Here is a 26334-nt window from a genome sequence, read left to right as displayed (position 1 = left end):
AAAGAATCCACCTGGTCATATATGCTGGCTTGTTGGCAGTTTTTTGATACTGCACATTTTAAGTATTCTACACCACAAGTCATTTTCCCTCAGTAAATGTGCTGTTTCCCAAGAACCAGGGAAATACATTTATTGTTACATTTAATGTTATTACAATCTGTAAATTCATTTCATGTGATTGAGTTTCTAATTCTGTGCACCCAGACTCTCATCCCTGGTATAAAGCCACTGACACACATACATGAAGATGAGAAGGATGACCTTGACCACATCTGCCCATCAGGCCTCTTGGTAGCTGTGAATGATGTTATAAGAGGATGTTATGCATATGGGATCAAAGTATGAGCTTTTTCACTGGGGCTGTGGCTTTAAAAAGCTTTGACCTCCAGTTATAGCGATAGTCAATAATTGGAATCAGTGAAATTACCTCATATTAGTTTGTCCTTCCAGTATTAGTTTGTATCAGTGACATCTTACTGAAGCACACTTAGCTGAAGTTGCAGACATATTTCATATGGCTGAAATAAAAACTATAGAGCCTGTGACTGACCATTGACTTTATGTTTCGCTTTTTAGACTTGTTAATTGTCCAATTGCATATAACATTTTGACGAGTAATAATATGCAGTATGTTATAGTTATAGAAAATCTCCAGTAAAACCTATAGGAAACTTGCAAGTTAATTTTTTTCTTTTACTTTTTTGACAAGTTCTCCTCTGATACACTGCTTACTTTCAACGCAAAAGAGGTCCTTTGCTGGGAGGGTGTAATGCATGGGGAGATTAATGCAATCCTCCCCCACTCTTCTAAAAATGGGCTCAGACCCACCATTAGGAGTCGCTAGTGCAGTAACAAGGATGTGATCCCTCACCAGCTTCCCACTCTGGAAAATTAACAATCATTTTTCTACCCCCCATGTGCGCTGTGTTGTTCACCATGTGAATCTTTGGAAAAGTAAGAAAAAAATGTACTGGCGGACAAAGTATGACATCCAGTATGTTTACTCATGTTTACGTTTACTAATAAGTTTTTCCTTTCTTCATAAAAAATATCAAAATATCAACAACAACAAAAAAAACCCAAAAAGCACAAGTAAATCAGGGAAAAGTTAACATATTTATGTACTAAAGTCATTCTATACAGACTCTTTAAGACAACTGTGAAAATAAATAGCAAGTGACAACTACAAACTACAACACAAACCTGAGACTACAGTGGAGTTGTGCTGGTATATATTTCTTTACATACAGTACCTCTCATACGTTAAAACCTGAAAGTGTAGCAGGAGCTACAGTAGTCAGTTAAAACGACACATGACATTACTCACAAAATAAACACTTTTGCTTCAAAGTTTTAAGATAATAACATCAAATCACTATACTCATGGAATGTATTAAGTATCCCAAGTAAGTTTCCCAGGGCATATTTTCTCCTCATGGTCCAAGACATGAGGAGATCTGGAGAAGAAATAATACAATTAATAATTTAATTAACAAAAATAACATATCAAAGTCATATAAGTAATTGTCAAAAACACTCCTATTTGTTGGCATTGTTTGATTTAGACCCACTAACTTACTGTATGAACAAATCATTTGTTTAATTCCTTCCATTCTTTCCTACTGACTTAACTTCCTAAATTATAAATTACTTTTAATGTATGAATGAATTATGCTTTTGTTAATGTCAATCAACTAGTGAACAAATGTGTGTTGTGAAAATCCATTCACAAATTAATAAATCATTCTGCTATAAATGACTTACTGGATATATGAGTAACACATTAAACAGGGAATTCACAATATTTCCGAACTTACATGAAAAAGTAAGGCACTGCTCAGCTGCCATTGGTCGTACTACTCGTACTTTCTGCACCAGAGGGCAGTTTAGCACCAGAGGACTGAGCTGGGGAGAGATGGGAGTTTGAGTTCTTTGATGAGGAGGAGGCAAAACCAGACCCCGACCACCGTGAGGGTACGTTTTCCAATCTGTCACAGAGCAGGGCTTCTTCCTCACCCTCATCCAAAGGAAACACTCGTGGCTCCCAGGGTGTCTGAGGCTGCCGGAGGATAAAGAGGACATACAATGTCACTGAGCAACTGAGTTTGGTATGTCCTACATGTATGACGTTCTACAGACAGGGAAGAGAATGTAACACATTTATCCAATACATCAATTATGTAATGACCACTGCGTGTGTTTACACTTTCATGATGTACATTCAGAGTAGACTGCCCATGTTAAATTGTGAAATGATGTTCTGAATCCTGATAATTGCTCTTACAATATCAGTACCTTCATTGAATTTAGACTTTTAAGGCTGTATCATAGCTGTACATGGCTCAGACGCCTGTTTGAAAAAATCAGAGGCTGTGCTTTAATTAGGGTTTGTACGGGTGCTGGAGTGCATAAGAAGTGCAAAGCAGTGAAGTAGGGGCCATTTGTTGCATGGAGAAGGTTGATTAGGATGCGCTGGTTTAGTATGGTTTAGTAGCGACTCATTCCTTCTCCAATCAAAGCAAAAAGGTAAAGAGCACCACAATCAGAGCATCACCAACTAAAGAAAGAGTGGAGATGAGTATCTGTTTAGGCTCTCAAGAATCCATCTAGGTTTATAACTCACACAATAGGAATGGCAAAGACTACTGAATAGTCTACAACACATTTTTGCCTCCTTGTACTCTTCCTCTCTCTGCTGAAGCGCAAATAACACGATTTTACTGTGGACTGTAATGTTACAGAAGATATCCTTCAGTCCGTCAATGTTTAGGGGTTGAAGTCAAAAATGATTATGTATAGACAATTTGCTTCTCAATCTCCACTTTAAGGTGACTATAAGGAAAGGAGAAGCACATTACCTCTATAGTCAACTTATTTGACCTCTCTGGGCCTTTTTATCATTTTTATGTCAGAAGAAAAAAAGGACAGCTAGGATTGTTGACCCACTCTGAACTCAGACTCATTATTATTTGATTGTAATGCTGGCAATATAGGAGGAGAAAGATCAAAAAGTTCAATTTCATGAACAACCAGCAGGTATCAGTGTGAAAACAATGACCCTAGTCAGCCCACCAAAATTATCTTAATCAAGATCAGAGGTGAAGCAAGCTTTCTAAATTCTCCTTATGTAATTAAAGATGATTATTCAAATTGTAATAAAAAGCCCATAATGTAATGAATAACAGCTGAGTTTCCGCCTATGTAACCTGGATCATAATCCTCTAATATTCAAAGTTTGTTTGTCGGAGTTGGGGTTTCAGCTGTGTTGCTTTTGATCTTACCAGCCAGTCCTCTGAGTTTGGCCATTCATCAGTGTCCGGCTGAGCACCACTCCACTCCACAGAGCTCTCCTCTCCTGATGTGCACATCCCGCCCCCACTGCCTGACAGCCTGCTGCCAGATCTGGAGTGAAAAAACAAGCATACCCCATGAAACTTTGCTGAGTTTCATGTTATATTTACATGCACAGAGATGAACAAACCAACTCTGCAACAGCTGCAGTCAGTACAGTTCTTTGTGAGTTCAGGCTTTAATCCAATTGTGAAATGTATCTCTGCTGTAATCTTCTGATGAAAGCAAGAAATATGACAAAGCACTGCCCATCATTTCTGATGTTTGAGAAAGCCAATATATTCTCCCCAACCCACCTGACGCATGTAGTTAACCTTGCATTTTCGTGCCACATGAAGTACAGTAACAGCACTCATATGAAACAGTTTTCAATGCCACATTTGTGAGCCTGTGTGTGAATGTGTATGTCCACCGTGTAGGACGCCTGCAGCATTTTCTCTTTCCCCAGGATGACCAGCGCAATTTTTCTCTCTGCTCCAAAGCCACGTGTCTCTGAGTAAAGACTTCATCACTGAGATCCTCAACCTGCACACAACACAACACACAGGGGGGCTGAAGATGAGATTTTCTTCACAAATGAAAATAAATTGCTCACGTCCAAAGGAGAGATACATTACCTGCCCCTTCTCATTGTCCTCCTCCTTTTCTGCCTCGATCTCTATAAGAGACTGGGTGGACACCACCCGCCACCTGTAAAACAGAACTGAGTTTTGAGCTGAAGGATAACAACGACAGTGTGAGTAACTCCTTTCTATTTCCTTCTTCAAAGAGTAAACACAGATCGTTTACTTATAGTAGAAGTATTACAAATCAGACGTAAACAACCTGAAAACTTGGAAAAATAATTCACTGGTAAATGATTACGTTGACATTTGTATAAAACAGCTACATACAGTTGTAAATAAATTTCTTCAAATTGTTATGTATTGTAAAACCGACTGCAAACGTCATGTGCTGTAAGTCTGACCATTAGTTTTTGACATTTCTCATTGGCCATAGTACAAAAAGGACCTTATAATTCTATACAACGCCTTCAGAAGCAGTTTTGTTCCATACCTGGGTGTGAGGATGTCTTTGTACGGCAGCTTTTCCACTTTAGCCAGTGACATGGGGATAACAATGTTGTTGATGTTGTACACACTCTCTCCCTGGCGTTTGCGAATAGAGCCCTAAAAGGGGATACAAGACCAAGTTGAAGTAAGAGCAACGTGACAGTTCACACCAGTGATTCAGAGATGTTCACACATGCTACATCATCAGGTTGCCATGATAAAGGTTTTCTGTAGACTGACCGGCTTTTTCACATTTAACACATACACATTTCGAGTGATGCATGTGATCTATGTTACACAGTGTAACGGTGGAACATCTTGTGAGTTTGTTTAATTTGAAGTTGATATATAATTTCAAACATTTTACTTTTATGTGACACTAAACCATGTGATCCCAAATAAGATTTATAATTGAAGTGAGCCGTTTTATCAGCCCATATGTCATCTATGTAACTTAAGAAACACGAACGGTCAGCTGTCATGTCTGATGCAAAAGTCAGATCCTGAATATATGTAATTACCTCTTATTAAAATATCCTAACAGATCATAAAAGCAAAAAAATATATATTCACTCCAAGTATGTACTTCTATTAGTATAAATACTATAGAAGCAAAATGACATGTTGTGTGTGTGTGTGTGTGTGTGTGTGTGTTTTTTTTTTACTTGAGAGGCCTGCTTGCGTGAAACCTGTGTGTAGCTCTCCTCCAGCACTTCATCTGAACTTTCATCTAGCTCACAGAGCTTGTACAGGACATCCTCCTCATCTAAGTACACACACACACACAAACACATACACACACACACACACACACACACACACACAAACACATCAGACTAGTGTTTTCCATAACAGGCACTGTATCATAAACAAGACCTTAAATAGGCGAGTACAATATTGATAAAAAAAATCTGATGACATAAAGTTGATGCTAAACAAATTGTCACTGATTATAAACTACTTTGATGTAGTGACAACTCAGCCCTAATCCCAATTCTGACTCCTAGCCCCAGCTCTAATCCTAACCCAGACACGGAAATAAGTAGCATACAATAAAACCAAAAAGATTAATAGGCCTGGTAAATATTCTCCAATGCTCCACCTACCTCTTAGACATATAGTATGATGCACACTAACAAAATATAATTAGTGCTCAAAACATCATTTTCAGGTGACTGATCAATTCTTCATTTGGTGGACAGTGACTCACAGTTGTACACTTGTGTACTTTTACGATTTCAAAAATGTTTATTGCTTTGTAAAAACACTTAACACTTTACAAAAACTAGTGATGCAAAGTGTCACAGACTGATTTATATATATTTGCAATACAGTGTGAGCATGCACTGTGCACACACCTATCAGCCTGTGGATGTGTCTTCTCTTCCTTTTCCTCTGACTGGCTCTTTGTTGTTGACTCCGAGCAGAGCCTGCAATCCTGATAGGTGACAGACCCATAACTCTGCTTTTATGATGCCTTGTATGCTGCTTGTACTTGTGACCTACAATGACAAACACAGACACAAGCACAAACTGAGTTAATACATTACAGGAATTTCCCTTCATTCCAACCTACCCTTCAGTTCCTCAGGGATTTTACGCTTTGATTAAAGTGTACAAAAGCTAATCCTTAACCATTCGTCTTATTATTTGGCAAGTGGCTGCCTCTCAGTTTTCTGATCACAGCACCAGCTTTATATACAGTAATCATAGTGCAGATAATGTTTCAATGTTGAACCTGTTCTTTTTTTTTTTGATTAACTAGTTGAAAAATAAAATGCTGAAATCAACTGCACTGAAGATACTTTGATGTTTTTAAGGATTTGAATAAACACTTCTTCGTTTTTCAGTATCTATTCACCAAAACACTGCTTGCCAGTTCTACAAAAGCTATAGATGCACACACCCACATACACACATCTGCACACAGAACTCCAACAGATTTCATTAGAGGAAAAGAAGGAGAGAGGCAGAGGTAATGAAGAAAGGACAGACAGGAATTAATGGACTAAATGCCTGAAATCCACCTTGTATATCGATAATACAGTACATCATTTCTGTTGTAGTGCCCTGTAGTACCCTTTTATTCTTACATGTACAAACAGCTACCATAGTTAACTATTAATTAAATCAATCATTATTCTCCATGTCAGGCCCGTATTTCTATATCCTGCTTGCTTTGACTGTTCATGTGACTGTAAACTCATACTATTTTAGCTATGATCAGATATGATAACAGGTTTGTTGCTAGGTGCAAGGTTATTATTTTAGGTGATGTTAACTTGACAGGCTGTCTTCTTCTTCTGCTCCTGACAAAGGAGAATAAGATCATTCAAGCTGACAGGAAATCGACAGAGTGCTGGGTGAGTGATGTGTTCATCCATTTTCAATCTGCCTCCTTTGTGTCTATTCCTTTACTCAGTCCCTAGTTCTAATACATCATGTCTTGTCTCTTCTTCCAACTCACCTTAGCATATAAGACAAAAAGTTAAAGAACATATACCTAAAAAGGTTTAGTCAACCTTCCCTGGATAAACTGGGAAAATCCTAAAATCAATCAGGCATTGGTTGTCTTGGTTCATCAGTCTACATTGTGGACAACCACGTGAGCAAAGGCCACTTAAAGCCCTGAAACCATGGCTACCATAGGTCTGTAAATGCGGAGGCAAATGATCATTTGTTTGCTTCAGACAAATATATGCAAAGACACATATTGACATTGTTGAAATGCCAAATGATTTTATTTTCCATCTACTGCTCAACTGGAAGCCTCATGCAGACCCAGTGGGATATCTGACATGCTAGCAACCAATTACAATGATCCACAGGGAGATAACAAGCAGACACAGCAATAAGCTTTGAAGCAGCCATTTTTCTCTGTGATATTGTGTCTTTTCACTGAATGCAAGCAAATGGGATAATGGTCTAAACAAGGTAAATTGTCAGTTTACTATGATAATTTATAGATTATTATTAGAAACAATGTAAACTAAAAACATTATTTAAATCTGTATAATATAATGTAATATAATGTAATATAATGTAATACAATACAATACAATATATGCTTCACAAATTATATCTTAACAATAACTTTGAACGTAAAAATAAACACCATTAAATTAAGTACAAATTATTCACATTATTCCGTGTTATGCCTTAACAAAATGGGAAGTACCACTACTATTATAGCTACAGTAATTCTAATATAAGGCACCACTGGAAGCTGTTAACAGTGAAGCTGCTCCAAATGGGGTTAACTTCGCATTAACATTAAATTACCACTGACTTCAGACACAGACTTCACTGGAGCTCCATCAAAGCAAAGCGAAGTGGATCAGAAGTCAGCCAGGCTGCTATATGTTAGTTGAATAATGACAATTAAAATGCAGGTGCAGTCTTTTAAATAGTACCTCTGTCTTTCTGTCATATTGCTCCTTGGTTGACGTCAACACAGCGGGTTACAGTCATGCTCTAGCCCTGCTCACAAGCAGCATCCAAACATGTTGAATCAATAAGGTGCTACATGGCACAGCTGTTGTGTTCTACTGAGTCAGTGAAAATATACAAGAACTATACCAATAAGCTGGATCAGACTTACTTAGAGCAAAATAGAGTAGACCAGAGCAGAAAAGGGTGCAAGAGAGAAGAGCACACAGAAAAAGAGGGTATGTACAGTAATCAATGCTGCTAAAGGGCAGTATCTTACTGTTGTGCAGTGGTGTGGAGCTGCGTCTGTTGTAGTGTGCTGGAGTGGGCAATTGGGTGTTGATAACTAAAGGCCTTTGGGACCATTCTTCTCTTGCTAGGGCTCTCTGTAAGTGGTGGGACAGAGGAGTGTCTGCGTGGAGAGGACACAGTGTTAAGTTGGTCAAAATGATTCAACCGTTTTACAAAAGAAATGTTATTGTCAATTACTCAGCACATTTCTAAAAGCAAGCATACAATCAGGGGAAACCCACATGACGCAAGTCAAAACACCCACATCCAGTCTTTTCTACAGTTTGTATGTAGAGTAGGCCCACACACTGGCATCATCTGAATGCATGTCAACACATCAAAATACGCAACTGAATCTATGTGGTTCAGCATCAAAAAAATGCAGCAATTGTATTTGAAATGACAAATACAATATGGCCCCATATTTGTAGGTCAACCATGTCAAACAGGAAGCCATAAAAAGACTAATGTTAACTGTACCTTTAAGAAAACATTAGATAAATAGACATTACAAATATCTTTCACGAGAAAAAAAGAAAAACAACACAAAAAAGCCTTTTCACTATGCTATGTTAGTGTTTCTCCTACCAAATGAAAGCGACAACACGGGGTGAGGTCTGGAGTTCCATTTCCTGGAGGACGGGGCCAAGCTGGAGCTGCACTCAGGATCAGAACACAGGACTACAGGATCACAAGAGGAGCAACATGAACAGGAGGATGACGAGAGAGAAGAGGACAGGGTGTACCTGGACTTCCCCGAGTCCTGAAACACAAGAAAGAGAGAACAAGAGAAAGAGAAGATTATTTATCACATGATACTAAACAGTAAATAGAGCATAGTCATGACACAGAGTTTCATTGAATACAGTATTAACTAGGCTCTCTCTTTGTTTTGTTGGGGTATGACTCATAAGGTATTAAGGAAGATGTTCTCTGCTTGAGCACTCTGATTAAAGCAGTTAAGATGTTAAAGGCTTTCTTTGTCATCTGGCATTAATACGGTGGCTTGGTGCTCCTTATTATAGTAGCTGTAATTGCTCCGGGTTCTATGCCATCCAACATTGGTGTTGTTCAGCTAGATATTGAATGTCTATAAATATTTTGGCAGCCAATGGTACATTGACATTTCAAAATGTGGGATTTGTACATGCAAACGTTTATAGATTTTATATCAGCCTAGGAAGAACTACTTTTAAGATCATGAAATAAGACTTATTTCTTATGTTTCTATCACAGAAACTATTGATTTGTGTTCTATTGTGTAGAACAGGTCTAACTGAGTCTTTTAAATTTGTAACAAAACAGGAACAAAACCTGACACATACAAGATATATATATATATACATACTGTACATATACCAAACACACAGACCTAAGGCTCCCAAGCGATAGCGCTAAACTGTTCAATCTAGATTAAAATATACAACCTGAAAGCTGCATTAATTATTTTTTTGTGGCCACATGGAAGAAGCAGAAAAAGCGTATCAGCGTATTATTGCCGTATACAGTCTTTATGGCGTTTTAGCAATCAGTGAACTATTTACATATCCAGCAGGCACAGAGAAACATAACCATTCATTTGAAGATGGTCTTCTGGCCAACTCCTTTTAGCTCTGTTTTGGTCTCTTTAGCTGCCAAATGCTCCACTATGTTCACCAGCTAGTTGCTAACTTTGTGTGTCTTTCATTTGGTGCCTGACAGGTAGTGTACAGTAAATTCATTAGAGTTTTTTCACCGTGAACAGCTTCCTGTTGCAGTTGGACAGCTTGCTAGCTAGAAAACACTGAGCTGAAAGACAGTAAAATGTTCCATAGAGCTTTTTGGCATTGAAGAGTTATTTTTTCTCTTTGAGTTTGTCACTAAGAGCAACCACTTTTACATTACATGCAGTCATTTGATCCACTCTTAATTTAAAATATTTATTGGTGCAGCTTTAAATAAATACATCACAAAAAACAAACTGAAACGTATTGTATATTTACTGGCAGTAAGAACATAGCACTATGCAATGTCCCCTGGCTAAATAAAGGCTAGAGCTTTAAAACAATCCCATGCTTTAGTTTTTTTGAAGCAAATCCAAGAGATATTATTGTTTAATTAAAAGCAGGTGTGGGGTTTACACATTAATTCCTGTTGAATCTGGGGAATTACTTAAGTGATACGGCATTCCATCACTGAAGAATGATAAAGCAACTGCTTTGAAGACCCATTTGACATGAACAAGTTTCACAACCTTTACACATTTACACGTTGTCCTCAGCTTTTAAACCTTTATTATGAAACCCAAAATGTATCTAGACTGTAAAGGGTGCATTATATATACAATGATTTTGCTGGCAATACAATAATAAGGCATAGTCATGGTTGAATCTTCATTACTGTCACAATGAGCACTCTCTCTTCTTTCGTTTTTGCATCTGTCCATAATCTATACTCACTTACAATGTTCAGGGATATGAGTGGCACTAATGTATCGATGGGGAAATTGATTTGTATCAGAAGCACAGGATTAAGATAAGAGAAATAATACACTGAAAAGATGTAAGGTGTACGGGATGGGCTTCTCAAGGGTTAACAGCATACTGAGCCTGTCTTTATCAGGGGTCTATAAAGAATCTTCAAAACCTGAAGATGCATTATGGTTTGTATAATAATGATTTTTACAGATTTCTCACAGTTAAATGTTATATTGAGCAATTAACTAAGGGAATGAACATTATTTAGATAATATTCTGCTAAAAGTCTTTGTAGAAGCATACATTTTGAAATTAAACCATAAGACCATCTCAAAGTTTTATGGGGATCTACAACAAGCAAAATGTATCATTATTGTGTGTGAAATAAAAATGGGAAAGGGAGGAAATAGGAGCAATGGGAGAATTTTTGTGAACTAAATGAAAAACATCATGTTCAGCTTTATGGAGAGTTTTGTTGGAAGAAAACTCAGGCTCTTCATTACTCCTGTTCAAAAGACTCATTATACAAAGCCGGCCAATTGCTGAAGACAGTTTGGGTCCTCCAAGGCTAAAACCATTATCATATATTCTGGGCTTGCTCAATATTAGACCATTCTGGCAGGAAATTCATGAAGCTTTGCAGAGTTTTCTAGGTTGACATTCCATTTAAATTTGAGACCAGCTTTTCGGGCGCCCTGCTTTCAGATGATGCTACCTCTAAAGTCAGACACCTGTTCCTGACTCTAGGTGCAGCTGCCAGAAAATCTATTACTACAAAGTGGCTAAAACAAGTAAAACCTAAAATTGATGATTAGATTGAGATTATCTATAATATATACAAAATGTAAAGAGTAACTTTTTAAGTAAGTTTTTTAAAATAAAGGAAAGTTGCTTTGTCTTTTTCTTGACTTCCTTCTTTAGTGAATTTTATATCATGAAGCTACACCCCAACATTTTGGTTCTGTTTATGAAGTTATGTTTCTATCATGGATTTTGTTTTCTATACCTATTTGTTTTGGTTGTTTTTATTTTGATAGATCTTATTTACTTTTGGCTAAATTAACTAACTAAAGTCATGGCTTCTAAGCCTTAATACAATGATTACATTGTTTGCCTTGGCATATACCAATAAAAAGAGAATTTCAACAACAACAAAAAAAAGAATATAGTGAGAATTCAGACATAAATACATAATTGTAAACACTGACTACACATTATGCATCGTCAGGGACAGACTTCCATTGTTGAAGTGGATGCATACATGCCCCCCCTAGTGATTCCAATTGTCATAGAGAATGTGCATGTGCGCTTTGACAGTTAAATTGTTTGTAAATAGTCAGACGGACAGACTGGTGAATGGAGGAAAATGCAGGAGGCCTACCTGTGGACTTCTGGGGTTGTAGGTGTTGAAAGTGAACAGTTTGGGCTTGTGGTAGGTGACCAAGGGTCGGGTTCGGGCACAAACGCATGACACGTCAGCCTTGAGGAGCCTCCTGGTTGTCAGTCTCCTTCTCTTAGAGCTCCCAGACACAAAAAGGTCATCTCCTTTCTGACCACTGCAGGGACGAGATCAGATGAGGTCATGTAAATGTCAGGGACATGATTCATGCTAAGATCACAAACACTAAAAGGGCAAAAATTTGAAGGCGTTGGTCTTAGATCCTGTTCACAAAAAACAACCAGAAACAAATGATATCTACTTGTAACCCCTTGTTCCTCTACATGCATAAACAAGCAGAATGTCTTATTTATTATGTGGCTCTTATCTTCACAGTCAGCCAGTAGGAGAGTTAAAAAGGCAGCAGGAAGGAAAGACATGAAGGGATGATTCAAGTCAGGCCAGATGGAGGGGACGCGACTGTTTCACTGGGTTATATTACAAATAGGGAGCATGGTCTCAGCCTTGATAAATTTTTCTGTAGCCTAGACCTAAAATAGACAATGGACAAAACTCTATAAGTAAAAGTTTCTGTTTTTTTGTATTTTAATTTAGATGCATAGTTTGTATTTTATAGCAAACACAGCTATTACTATCTTGTCCTATAATCTGTTTCTCCCAAAAGAGATTAAGAGCATGTCTGGTCGAATCTTGTATGAGTTTAGGAGCCCCATGTCAAACTATTTCAGATAGATCCTTTAACTGCAACTCATGAGAGTCACAGATTATTGTAATATAGGTGTTACACACTCTCACTGTGTCTGTTCTCTACCTTGTAAAGGTGCTCTTGACTTTACAGCTCTGTGCTTGTTTTGAGAGCGGTGAAAAGCTGAGAGGAGCCATCAGACTGTTCACGATCTGGCTAAGCTGGGCACTCTGTAATGAAAACATCACCCAAATAATGCATTTCACGAGTGACACATTGAAACTGAAGTGTGAAATACAATCCATCTTCTAAACAGAACCCGCAGTGACTACATAAACTCTCCATCCAAGCAAAGCTGGAGTCCCCAACATACGGTATTTAGTCTCTCTTGGCTCCTTCATATTGTTTGCTATACAATAAAAAATTATAGTCAGATCTGTCTGATCAGACTGATAAACTTGAGCGTGATGTTTGATGTTTGAAAGCATCACAGTACACAGCACAGGATTTACAATCAGAATTCTAATTTTATTGCGGTACCTTCACTGCCATTCATGCTACCAATGTGCAAATTTGCCTGGTTCAGCGCTAAAGGATTATTCTGGTTGTTTTTGACCTGGTCTTTATTTTTCTAGTTCTGCTGTAAGATGACTGATTATTGATGATTACTTATAATCTGAATTACATTCAGTTGTTTCACTGCAGAACTTGATGTGGTCTGCTGTCCAATACATACACAGTAATGATTATAAATGGCCCCTGATCTGCATCCAATTTCCAGCAACATATCAACAGAATGAAAAGCTACTTATATGCACACAAATATATGAACTTCAGAAGGTACAAAGAAAGGTGATTTAGCATCCAAAGAACATTTTTTGCTCTTTCTCGGCCCCAAGCGAACTCCGTTCTGTCAAGGTAAATGAAGATGCACGGCTGAGTTTGTGTTATTTGTACATCAGCTGGTGCAGGGCAATGTTGTAACTCTTAAACCTGCACTAGATTATCTGCATTCTCAGACCACCTCTTAATGCAAAAACAATCTATACGTAATTTTACTTGGGGAGGTTTTTACACACACTTCTCTGAAATAACAAATATGCTTTATTGTGATTTGTGAATTAATGTACAGTTTTGAAAAACTTGTAGCGATTCACATGTGTATCTAAGCACAACTTTTAATGCTATTAAGACAGTCCGTACAGCTAGAAGGATAAATATCTGATTAAATACCAGTAGATTTCATAACGCAGTAGGAATTTGTGCATTTCCATTTGCAACCTGCAATTTAATATAATAACACACAGGTCAAACAGCATGCATACCTTAATTAATTTGTTTAATCTTTCAGACACACACATTGATAAGGAAGAAACAAGGTGGAAAAAGGAATTTTCTAACATAGTATATAATATCATAGATTATTAATCCTCTTGATTCCAGAATCTTCTCCCACCTGCTTTTGTAGCTGTGTGTGCAAGTATCTCCCTCCTACCTGTCTCTCTATGTTGTGTAGAAGGTGTGTGGGGCTGCAGGGTTCAGTGTCAGCATCCGAGGCTGTGCAGGATAATCCTGCCATTTCCCGTAGCAGGGTCTGCTGAATCTGCCTGTCTGTCAGTGGCTGTGACTCTGCAAGCACCACACCACCCTTAGACACACACAAAAACACACAGACAAACATTCAGATTACTTGAGTCAAAGCTTCATAACTCAGCCACTTTGGGAGGGGATCTGCTTTTATTACAATAAATTGACTATTTTTGATTTTTTGGATCCTTGCAATGAATTTGCATATTTCAAGGATTTATTTACAAGGATTATTATTTAAATGTAAAGAACTGTGCATTGTACTTGAATGATTTTTCAACCGGGCATTCCTTCTGAAAATGACAACTATGACTGAAAAAACAATTTCTTAACTATTGATTCATTCATCGTATGTTCATATTCATGTAACTTTTCATTGTACTCATGGTCCATAAAAGGTGTTTTGAGTTAGTTCTGGAATCCCTCTGCCCCCTAGTGGTCAGTAATTGCTTAATACAGCTTTAAAATGTGAATCCGAGATAACCTAGCAAAAATACCTGATAGAAAAAGTGTTACTTATTTGTTACAGTTGGACGGCATAAGTTGGCTCGTCAGATGCAATTAGTTGACAGTATTTTAAGCAAAACTGATCTAATGTATCAAGACCTGACCAAAAAAAAAAAAAAACCTATGTAAGTGCCCTTTATGTCCGCCAGTTGGTACATTATGTCAACTGCCCTTCACTGAAGTAGATACAGAGGAGTATTGTTTTACTTTGGAAGAGCGGATGTGCTTGTGGAGCTCCACCAGTTGTTGTATCCTCCCCTCCAGCTCGGCCAGACGCAGCTGCAACCAGCTCCATCTGCTGCCCAGCTCTGCTCTCTCTTCCAGCCATTGCCTCTCAAAGCTGCTGCTGCTCCTGCCAAGGAGGGGTAGGGTGGTGGATGAGAGAGGAGGATGGTTACACCCATGTCATAGTATTATTAGAGATTTTATTCACTTTTGTCAAAGGTTTTAGACCTTGATCCAACCTCACAAGAAGAGAATTCTAAGTCCTTTAACGCTTTGGAATTTGGTCATGAACGCGGCAAAATTTCAGGATAGCGTATGCGGTCATAAAATCCAATATGGCCACTGAAATTCAACCATATGAAGTACATGAAGAGGTTAGCAGATGAGAATCATTGGCATGAAGATGATTATCACCAGAGAGAACTGTAACACAAAAAAGGGAGGAGGACACAGACTGAGAGACACAAAGACAGTAAAGAAAGACCAAACCATTTGTCACGTCACAGATTTGTACTGCAGCACTGTCAACATATGACCTATTTTACTCAGCACTACTGCCAATGTAGCATGTTAATTGTTTAACATCCTAACAGCATGGGGAGAGGGGTGAATTTTGCTAAAGCACAAAATCTTAACTAGGCCACAGAATAAAACACAGTTGATTTGTGTGGTGTGTGTCTATAGTATGTTTCCATGGCACTAGCCTGTTCAGTTAACATGTAACTTTTGTGTGTGTGTGTGTGTGTGTGTTTGTGTTTGTGTGTGTGTGTGTGTGTGTGTGTGTGTGTGTGTGTGTGTGTGTGTGTGTGTGTGGTTGGCTGACTTCAGCAGGGCAATAGTTGCTATGGCAGTGCTCTTGGACCTTGGCTAGGACAGGGAGGGACTCCCCCTATTCAAACACTCTGATGCAGGACAGAGTCAGCGAGCAGCTACACACAGAATCCTTTACAATGAAGTTTGGCATTACAAGGTAGCTATTTTAATGTGAGCCTATTACGTCATATATCCAGAATGTTGTTAGCTTGCCCGATCACAGCTACACTGACTTTGTGGTTGAAATGAAGGAGAATGTTGCAGATGAAAAGAGGCACAAGATTAGTTAATGACTGCCTCTAAAGTGAGTTGCGCTCAACCCTAAGCTGATATCTGTTTGCAAAGGAGTAGTCTCTGTATTTCCTCCACAGACAATGACCAGACCTGGCTGCCCTGCAGCTCTTTCCAACTGTATAATGAGAAAATTCCAGGAATATTTGCCAAGCATTAGGCGAGTCAGGAGGACAGGAGAGGACAGGAGAGGTTGCTCTATACTTGTTAGTGTGCATGTTAACAAACACATCATTACATACTGTTTATCACCAAGATATTGACACTGATAAATAAAATGTGGCATGTAGCAACCCCCTGACTACCCTCCACAGTCAGAAAGTATGAGTTTTTTCAGCCAAATCCCGATTGAATCAAAGGCCAGCCCCAGCAAGTAGTTCTGAGCTTACAAATTCCCCTCTTTGAACTGTGTTTCTTGGCTCTTGCAGAGGAATTAGGCTTTTTGGGTGTGTCCTGCAGTTAAACTTTCCAACATTTAGCCCTTTCAAAAGACTCCCATTCAGTATATTTGAACATACTGAAAACTGAAAATCAGCAACAGCTGTAGGTGTGGAGGACTGCTGTCAGTGCATAAAATGAACAATGTGGACGCATGGTTTCAAATTAAAGTCAAACCATGTCCCTGCTTTACAAGTTCATACTTAGAATGTTAAAGGTCGCCTATTTCCACATTTTCTAAAGGAGGGCAATGACCTATCCCGTCTCCAGCACGGTGATATCCTCGGCGAGGAGGAACCTGCCATAAAAACTAACCAGGGGAGGTTTACTGCTGAAGAACAGAGCAGTGTTCCATAAAGGAGGAGTACGGATTTGGACAAAAGGAAAGCTTACACTTCCAAAATAAAAAGACACTCATAAATCACCCTTTTTTTCTATTCTCAGTCCAAATAAACATGCTCCAATCTTGTTTGTTTATTGCAGTGATTCAGGAAAAAAAAGAAGCCTTGAAGAACTATATCTTACTGAAGAAATAAATGCCACTGTACCTAAATTAGACCTCGCTTTATTCCTAAAAGAAAGGTGAAATTGGACTGAAGCCAAGACCCCTGTGATAATGGGTTGAAGGCTTTGTTACAATGACCCAACACAACCAGGATGTTACCCCACTTGTTTGAACAGTGATGGCACACTGACGTCCCCACATTGTCGACTGGGTGGTGTATTAACCTGGGAACGCAATGAGGCTAAAGAGAAATAGCCAGACCATCTACACAGATAGAAGAATTGCAAGGGACACTATTTTCAGTCTGACTGGACATGGGCTGATTCAATAGTGACATGCACTGATAAATTACCCAAAAATGATCATCCTAAGGAAAGCACTTTCTTTTAAGGTGAACCGCATTTTCTGCTGAGCATAGTGTATGCTGCAAAAAAAACAAAAAAACAAACAACTATCAACATGTTGTTGGATTTGTTATTAGCACAGTAATTATTTTTGTTGTTGTAGTTGCTAGAAATGGTTTCACATAGCTTGGTTTTAGCCCAACGGCTCTCCTCCCCTGTATGTAATACTAAAACTGTAAACACTAAGAGACCCAGAATGTCAAGACATAAAAGCATGTCCCTTTAAATATGAAGTTGATACTGCTACAAGAGTTACATCTTTTTTTTCCTCGTCTGGGGCAATACAACTCCCTTTGAGCGAGGACACAACAGCAGCACTGACCATCCAAACTACACATATACAGGACACATACTTCCAAAGTATTTTTCACCAGAAAGAAGAGGAGCTGAGGCATGATGGCACATAATGGCTGGCATGTTGCAGGCTTACTGGCGTGTCTGTGTTTATTTCCTACCCTGTGGGTAAAGAGAGCTGGCTAGTCTGTTGAATCTGTTATGACTGCAGCATGGAGAGAGAAAAGTATGTGTGTGAGCATGGCTAAAAAATGTCATAACACTCTCCACAGCTGGGAGGACAAAAATTTGTACTTATGACAACACTGTAATTTCACTAAGGGCCAAGAAAAATATACGTTTAACACTGCGGAGGCACAGTGAACCTCATTAACCTCGACAGCTGACTTTCCAAAACTTGTTATCCTGAAATTAGTCTTTATTGTGTCATCCTTGACATTTGTCAATGTGTGTGATTAATGACACAGGATTTTGAGTGATTATAATGATTATTATGTCAAACAGATGTAACTAAATACGCTAACCCTCTCAAATTACACAATTTTGGACCATTTCTAAACTAATTTGTGATGCCTTCATTGTCCCGAACTGAAAGATTGTCTAGTGTGAGAGTCTATGTCTGTTTACTCTTGACTTGCCTGAGTTAAAACAAGACCAATGACTCCAGCTTGAACCACAGCTGGGTCTGGAAATCCAATCCTGGACCAGCACAACAAATCTTTTGGAAGTGAGACAACGTTACAGATGCCATTGAGCTGGTTTTATTATTTTCACAATAGCACAAGCAAGTAACTTCATATTTGACACTGTGTGGAATGATATGATTCACCTCAACTTGATATGCAAACTCTGTGGTTCAGGGGATTTCTAAAGTCCCTACTTTGTAGCTTGTTTATCTAGCTGTAATAACCAGCTGAGACAGCCACATACACACTCTGGCTCATTGAAAATACACACAATAGAAAGTAAGAAACACACTTCAATTTTAAAGCTGCCCACAACTCCAGAAACAAAACAAACCAGCCATTCCCTTTTTTATGTTTGGAGATGTGCTAAAACAAGCATTATGTCCCTTCATACCTCATTTGAACTTCGTACTGTAATAAGAATGCCTATAATGAGTTACAAAAACTTTTGTTTCTATTATTCCAAGGAATCCAGAAAAGCACAAGGCAATGTCAGTTGGCCCTATCCAGCATCATTGCTTTGTGAAGAGAAATAAACAGTCATGCTTCTGAAAGCCACCTTCAGGGTCTTAAAATGTTAGTGTTATTGCTTAGTTTGAAAATTTGCACAGAAGACATGCAGATAAGTATAAACTACTTCTACTTTCTGGATACTCACACAGGCGAAGTCTTGGTTTTGCCGTGACTCTTATCCTCCTCTAACTCATCGTCTGAGCTGCTGCTGACTGTGGCCTCAGAGTCCAAAGCCTCCTGCAGGCCTCTCAGCACTGTGTGGCTGGAGAGACTAAACTCTCTGAGCTCTGTGAAGGAAGACGGTGCCGTGGACGACTCGGACCAAGAAAAATGGGGTTTACTGGCGGCTTGTGGAGGTAGTATAACAGGATGTATGGAATCAAGGCTGTCATGAGACATATCTCCAAAATGACAGTGCCTTTTCAGCCCCTCCAGCTGCTGGTCGCAGTGTAGCAAAGCATGCTCGCCAAGCAGGGCTTGTAGTCTCCTTTGCAGCTTCAAAGCTCGGATGTGCAGCCCTGCCTGCCTGGAGAGCTGCTCCTTCACAGCCTCCTCCAGCACAGCTCTCGATGCCAGCGGGTCAAAGTTCACTCTGCCACTGCAAGACTGCACTGAAGCTGGGGGAGGACAGCCAACTCCAGTTGCTTTCCCCTGTATCAGTGTGGGTGTAGTTGCAAAGAAGGAAGTGTAGGCCTGGGACTTGATCTTTCCAAGGGAATCTAAGGGAGAAACACTGGCAAGGGTAAAAGGGGAGCAATGCACATCAACACCACCTGGCCCACATTCAGGAGCGGCGACACAACCATGCAACAGACAAGCCTCTGGGCTATTGTGCTCAGGGACAGGGCCTAAAAACATGTCTGCTACACCTGGTAACACGGAGACCACCTGATGAGAGTCTCTCAGGCCTTTGTTGAAGGACAGGAAGCTGAGGAGGGAAGCTGGGCTGGGGAGGAGCACAGCCTCACACTGGCTGGCAGACACCTGCAAACTTGGGGAGAGCACAGGGTTGGCTGGGAGGTCCAGGGGGCTCGCGGGCAAGCAGGAGTCCAGAGAGGGAAACAAGGAGAGGTTCAGCCACATCCTCTGGGGGTCACCGTCGTCTGACGATCTCATTTGAGGCTCCAGCTCAGTACTGCACACGGCTCTCCCGTTAGAGTCCATTCTGACGGAGGAAGGAGGTGAGGACAGGTGGATGCCATGGCCATCTTTCAGGATTTTGGTCAGGGCTGGGGCCATAGCCCTTTCTGAGCAACCTATGCACTAGAAAGCCAAGGCAGCAGACTTCACAGACTGTCCCTTAATTGATCTGACAGTAGGGAAATCATATGTTGGTAAATGCCCCAAATGATGCAAAATAAGCCCTAAAATACAAACGAAATTAAACCAGAATTTTAAAAACAGTTTTACACAGATAAGAAAGATACTTTTATTCTAAGTCTAATACCGTGACCATAAAACTAAAGTGCGGTGTTCACTTGTGAGAATCACCGGAGGCAAAACGATTAGTCAAGAGCGACGGGAAAACAGACGCAACACATGCACAGCAGCTGTCGCCAAAACACACTACACGCTAACGTCTTCTAGCTGACATTGACACATTGAGGTTAACGGCGGGTCTATGTAGAAGCGCTGTTGTGAGAACTAGTTAGTTACCTAGCAAGTTGACTAGTAAATACCCTCTGCGCCATGTTCACCCTTTATCTGGCACATATATTCCGGTGAGGACACGGGTAATTGGGAACCAAAGTTCCCCATCGTCGTTCCCCTGTTAGACACGGTGTATTTATTTGGGTTAACCCCGGTTCCCTCCGTTTCCCGGTAAACATCACGACCGCAACGCTTACCAAACGAACGGGGGGCTATCCAACCAACAAGTGGCGCCGCTGGTCTCACTCAAATTCTCGTCTTCACTTAAACGGCTATGAAGGAAAGTGATGCGAAGCGACAAGGCACCAAAACGACGGCAAACGCCGAGCGCACGGGCAAGAGACAAGTAGCAAAATGTTGTATGCACCGCTCGGTACTCGTTCATCACCGGTCGAGCGCGGGTGAGGGCGAATTTAAGGCGGACGCGGGATTCACAGTCACTTATTGGACCGAGTCAATGCAGGAGCTAGCTAACGGACGTTACCGTTTAAACTCCATAAGGCTGGCTGAAGTGGATCTACGTTATACTCACCTGACCAGCAGGTAAACCGTTGACTTAACATCGCTCATTCCAGTAAGATGTACGCCTGAGTATAACATCTTTATTTCTTTCTTTCGTATTTACTTAGCCGGTCCTTCACAGAACAGAACGTCGGATGCGCCTGGCTCGTCCGGCCATCCAGCTGCCTGTCCGACGGGCACACTCGTTTTGCCCAGAATGTCAACAGCTCCCGTCTCCGCCAAACTGCCGCCGCGCCCCCTCCTCGCCAGTCGCTCGCCGAACGCCGAGAGAGGACCGGGGCGGGTCTGAACGAGGAGGGGCGGCGCCAGGCTCGTGGTGCCTTCACGGACCTCCCCAGAAGCCCAGACCGGAGAGCACTCAGAGTGGAAAAGGCCAGTTCGGCTCGAAATGTCGCCCCTCGCCTAATCGGTTGGACGTGTAGCTGGGACGTGCAATGCATCCGGCGAAGGGGGGAAAAAAAGAAAAAGGAAATTAGAAGGGGCTGTACCCAACTCAGTGGTCTGTCCAGTCTGTTGTAATACGGATCACTGGTTACTACCACTACGCTCCTTGTAATCCGTTGCGTACATATTCTCTATTATCGGCTATGCATATTCTTATTGTTGGACTTTATATTGCACTTTGTGTGGTTGTACAGTACATAGATAGTAATAAATCAGTCTATCTATTTTTTTTAATCCTCGCGCTACTTATTCCTTTCTTGATATGTACTCGTGTTGCTAATCCATCCGCCGCGACCGTAAAGTACTTTGGGTCAACTCCTGTCGTTTTTAAATGTGCTATTTAAATAAAAGTGACTTGATTATTGATCTATCTATCCATCTATCTATGCATAGCACGTGAGTGGCTATTTTATTTAACAGTTGATAAATATGAACCAGTGGTCCACATGGATCCGGACCAGCTGGACTCACTACATTCACCAGGTTGCTGTTTCGACAACCACCATGGACCAAATAGTGTTCCTTACGGGTTGTCAGTGCAGACATCTACATCTTTTTATGGTGACTGTTGAATATTCAAAGAGTCTCTAGAAGGAAGCTTGTTCTGGATTCTGAAGGACTGACAACCGAACCTGACTTTGCCAACTGATGTTCAGTTGGTTCATTTTATGACTATGGATGTGCTTTGTTTGCTAGATTCAAAATTTATTTGTTAGATGCAAAGTATAAAGACAAGACAATGCCATGGATCATGCTGACTATGAGTCTTTAAAGACAAACTTGAGCTGAATATCAATAATCTGTCAAAACGTTGTACTTTCCAAAGTTTTACGCTTGATTTGGCTTGGGCTTAGATTGGGGAAATAGGAAAACAATATAAAATATAAATACAAAATCCCATCTCTCAGACTTCTCCATTATGACCAGATCACACACCAAGGCCAAAGTATTATCAGGTGTTGCATAAAATACACACCAGACTGTGTTATTTTTTTCCCTACAGGTTGCATCCATACAGGCAGCATAACTCTTCACGCTGAGCTCCACAACAGAACTAACCGGACGGATCTCTTCTCAAATGGATACAACACACAGAAAACCACAATATAACATCTCCTGTCCACACAAAGAATAAGTTGAATAGTTATTTTTTCATAGTCTTATCAATGTGTTTCATAGGCCTCAGGAAAATTTTCAAGGCAGGCAAAAGCACAGAAACATAAGGAGAGATGTGCCTCACATAAGTTAGCTATTCTTCACATAAAGAAGCATTTCGTCTTGATTTTAGGATTCAGTTATCACCACAAACAGGAAGGTTTCAGGGAGTAAAATGGAGGTAGATTTGCTGTTCTTTCAGTGCTGATCTCTGTGGAGTCTGACTGCACTGAGATGTGTGGACGAGGGGAGGGAGGATTTTTTTTCCAGAACTTCAGAAACCAGTCTTGCTTTTAAAGGTCTGCTCAGATGTGGAGCGTGATTTCAGTTTGGCTTCATGAGACAAGCACAGCAGCTACGAAATAAAAGCAATCCCTCGGTGGGGGTTGTTTAAGCAGCAAACGCTCACGGAGCGGTGAATGTGGGAGAGCAGACGACAAAGCCCACACACGACACCACCTACCTGCAGGAACAGCACCATCTTGTGGCCTCTTTGTGTTACTACAGCTCCTACCAGCGACCCAGGTGACACACGCTTGCGTTCATCCTTTTTCCCACTGAAGGAACAAGACAGGCTTGGTTTGAGGACTAGAGCAGAGTGTGATTAGTAGAGCAGAGTAACCACCGTGTTCATTACGATGCTGTTGTTAAAGCCAATGAATCCAGCTGGGCCTGTACGATGTGGGCCTTCGTATCTGGTGTCATCGGTGTTGGAGGACACCATGAGAAGGCCCACATCGTCCAGTTCATCCGTGAACACTCCATAAGGACTAGTTGAGTGTCCACACGGTGACACATATGAACAAAGTTCATAACACAGTGCACATATAAGCATTTAGATACAACACATCATGTCATGCAGGTTCCAATGTTTCCCACAAGTGGGGAATCGTTTTGTGGTGGTTGACCCCTGCACAGGGAGGGTCACGTGTTTACTGAAATTATGTCTTATGTCAACAGGCTGGTTAAATTATTCGTGTGTGATTTATTGTATGAAACATCTCACTTCTGCGGTGAGACGTGACTGTGGGAGCCGCGACATGATGAGAAGGTTCGGTCATGATCCTCATTCGAACAGAAACGAATCCAGAGTCGGCCAAGAGAACAGGAAGTGAGGTTTCAACTCGACTCGAATTCTTGGAAAAGACGATCTCCGTCAACGACTCTTTTCATCCTGACATCGACTGACGATCTGCCAACAAGGACAGAAGATGATCCAGCGAGGAGAAGTGAGTTACCCTCAAGGGAAGTGCTCTTTTAAAAGTTAATTTGACATAATTGGGTTTTTTTTGTGTTGTGATGATGTGATGTGATGTGCTGGGATGTGACATTAAGTGAGGAGATGAGGAAAAGTTGTGCCAAGAGTGAAGAGAAAAACAAACCCCTCTAGATGAGACCAGAAATTAATTAATGCAGGCCCAGGAAGAGAAAACAGATGATAAACAGCCTGAGGATGATAAGAGAGTTGAAGTAAGCAAAATCTTCATAGTAGACATGGAATGGCATGTTAACTCACTGCTAAATCTAAATGTAAAGTATTGTCTTTCTTTATGTTGTTGGTAATGTATACTTTTACAATGGATGATTAAAACAGAATAAAATATCCCAGAGATACTATATGTTTACATTAGTATATAGTGTGCTGTCAGAAAAAATTGTTACTTATCTCGGAATTAATGATGAGTTCATCTATTTTGTTTTGTTCTTTTGGGCTTTCTTTAGATGTCTGCAAGACCCCAAATGACCCCAGAGAAACCCAAAGATGCAAACAAAGATGAGCTAACAGGCCTAATGACACAAGAAGAGATGAGGGATAGCTCCGAACAACTAAGGGTAATTCAAAGAAATAAAATGGCTCTACAGATGTTATATTTACATAAGTGAAGAGTATTCTCCCTTGAGAAAGTGCCATTATTCATCGCAGAATCAATGACAGGCTTACCCGTGTTTTTTTTTTTTTTTTTTATTGATAGCTGTGTTTGGGTGAGTCCAAAACCCCAAATGATTGAAAGACCACTGAGGAGCCCAAAGATGAGCTACAAGATGAAAATCAACCCCAGGATGAAAAGAGAGATTAGGCAAGAGAGATGAGTAAAGCAAAGTATTAATGCTGACATGGAAGAGCAAGGTGCGGCACAATGGTAATCCAATTATGGGTCATTAATTTGAGGGTAATATGTACAATAACAAAGTGTAACCAAAAGAAGTAAAATGGCTCTAGTAATAGCCTCCTGTGTTTTTATTCTGTAGTACTGTCTTCGTCGGATAGGTTTATCCCTTCATCTGGGTTTTCTTCATTCAGGACTGTTTGATGGTTAAATTTTTTTTTTTTTTTTTTTTTTTTGATGATAAAAGAGATGAGACACCACCCCAGCATGAGAAAAAAGATTAAGGACGGTCCCACTCCATGTTGTCTTTGGGTGACTCCAAGACCGCAAGAGATTTTTAAAAAAATCCCCCAGAGGAGACCAAGAATGACAGCAGAGATGAGAATCAGCCCCAGGACGAGAAACAAGATTGACCAAGGATGCAAACAGATTCCGGACGGCAACTCCTTGAAGTTCAAGGAGTAAAATGATTTAATACTGTACATACTCTATGTTTATTTAAGTAAGAACTTAGAACTGTTGTCTTAAAAAACAATTATTTATTTCAGAATCAATGAAAGTTTTATCTTTTTTCCTTCAGTTGTGTCTTTGGGAGACTCCAGGACCACAGATGATAAAAAATACCCCAAAGAAACCACAGATGAGAGCAAAGAAGAGCAACTTCCCAAAGATGAGAACAAGATGAGGGAAGCAACGTGTCCTTAGTGAACATGGAAAAACATAGCGAGGAATAATGGTATGCTAACTCCATTATGATTCATTGTTTTGTGTGCAGTGTCTGCAGTGAGAAAGTGCAACCACAAATCTTAAAAAATGGCTCTCTAGATATTGTATGCTTAGATAAGAATATGGTACTGTTGAAAAATGCAAAGAACTTTCAGATTATTTATCTCAGAATCAGTGAAAGGTATATTTGAACTATTTTCACTGTTAGCTGGTGGCGTGTCTTCTAATCTTATTGTCCCTTCTCTTCAGGCTTAACTGGTCCGGCCTAATTGCACAGTCCTATATAAAAATGCTTACATATGTCTCTATGTCTCTATGTCTCCTCCCTGGCCTCAGCAGCAGCAGCACATTAACCGTAAGCTGCGGAGAAGATGCTCTTATCCAGAGAAGTTCTCCAGCATGATGGTTACGCAGGGGAAGGGGAAGAAAACACAACGACACGCAGTGAAGCAGTTGAGGGCAGGAGGAGTCCAGCCACGTAGACATGCAGGCCGCACTATGCTATGCTTTGCTTTGCATGTACACCATTTTCTGTTTTCCTCTCCTCGTCCACTTTCCTCTTACTGTACTCCACAGTTCATCGCCCCAGAAGGGATCGTGAGGCAGGGCTATGAGTAGCCTGTAGACTGGTGGGCTGTGGGCATAATTCTTTATGAGTTCCTCGGGGGCTCGACCCCTTTCTCTGGAAACAGAGTAGAAGAGATCCTTTATCAGGTGGTCAAAAATTAAGAATCTTTAGTTCAATTATTTTTCTTCTCCTCATTTGCATTTATCATTCTAGTAGTTCTGAAATACTCATTCCG

The 26334-nt window shown here is 40.2% G+C and overlaps 1 protein-coding gene across 10 annotated transcripts; it reads right to left on the bottom strand.

The window, feature by feature from the left end:
- Positions 1–1103: 1103 nt before the first annotated feature.
- kansl1l (KAT8 regulatory NSL complex subunit 1-like) lies at positions 1104–21360 on the bottom strand. Of its 10 annotated transcripts, none has more exons than XM_040148909.1 (15): positions 19072–21360; positions 14965–15109; positions 14159–14311; positions 12790–12893; positions 11961–12135; positions 8712–8886; positions 8113–8244; positions 5762–5905; positions 5069–5169; positions 4408–4520; positions 3969–4041; positions 3764–3876; positions 3282–3402; positions 1818–2059; positions 1104–1457 (listed from the first exon to the last, which is right to left on the bottom strand). In XM_040148909.1, exons 1-14 carry the CDS (start codon positions 20163–20165, stop codon positions 1838–1840), a joined length of 2865 nt encoding a protein of 954 aa, XP_040004843.1. In that variant the 5' UTR covers positions 20166–21360; the 3' UTR covers positions 1104–1457; positions 1818–1837. The 10 variants fall into 10 exon arrangements, with proteins under 10 accessions (XP_040004843.1, XP_040004849.1, XP_040004848.1 ...); XM_040148915.1 differs by having other exon boundaries at positions 1104–1905; positions 2017–2059; XM_040148914.1 differs by having other exon boundaries at positions 1104–2059; positions 8712–8779; positions 8870–8886.
- Positions 21361–26334: the final 4974 nt, after the last annotated feature.

Source organism: Xiphias gladius, chromosome 16 (genome assembly GCF_016859285.1).
Source record: "Xiphias gladius isolate SHS-SW01 ecotype Sanya breed wild chromosome 16, ASM1685928v1, whole genome shotgun sequence".
Lineage (NCBI taxonomy): Eukaryota > Metazoa > Chordata > Actinopteri > Istiophoriformes > Xiphiidae > Xiphias > Xiphias gladius.
Note: the sequence above shows the minus strand (reverse complement) of the source record. Positions and strands in the feature narration are given on the sequence as shown.

Coding starts and splice junctions, on each gene's coding strand:
- kansl1l (XM_040148909.1), bottom strand. CDS start 20,165: ATGGCCCCAGCCCTGACCAAAATCCTGAAAGATGGCCATGGCATCCAC. Junction 12,894..14,158: donor TACACAACATAGAGAGACAG/GTAGGAGGGAGA, acceptor TTTTCATTACAG/AGTGCCCAGCTTAGCCAGAT. Junction 3,877..3,968: donor AGGACAATGAGAAGGGGCAG/GTAATGTATCTC, acceptor TGTTGTGTGCAG/GTTGAGGATCTCAGTGATGA.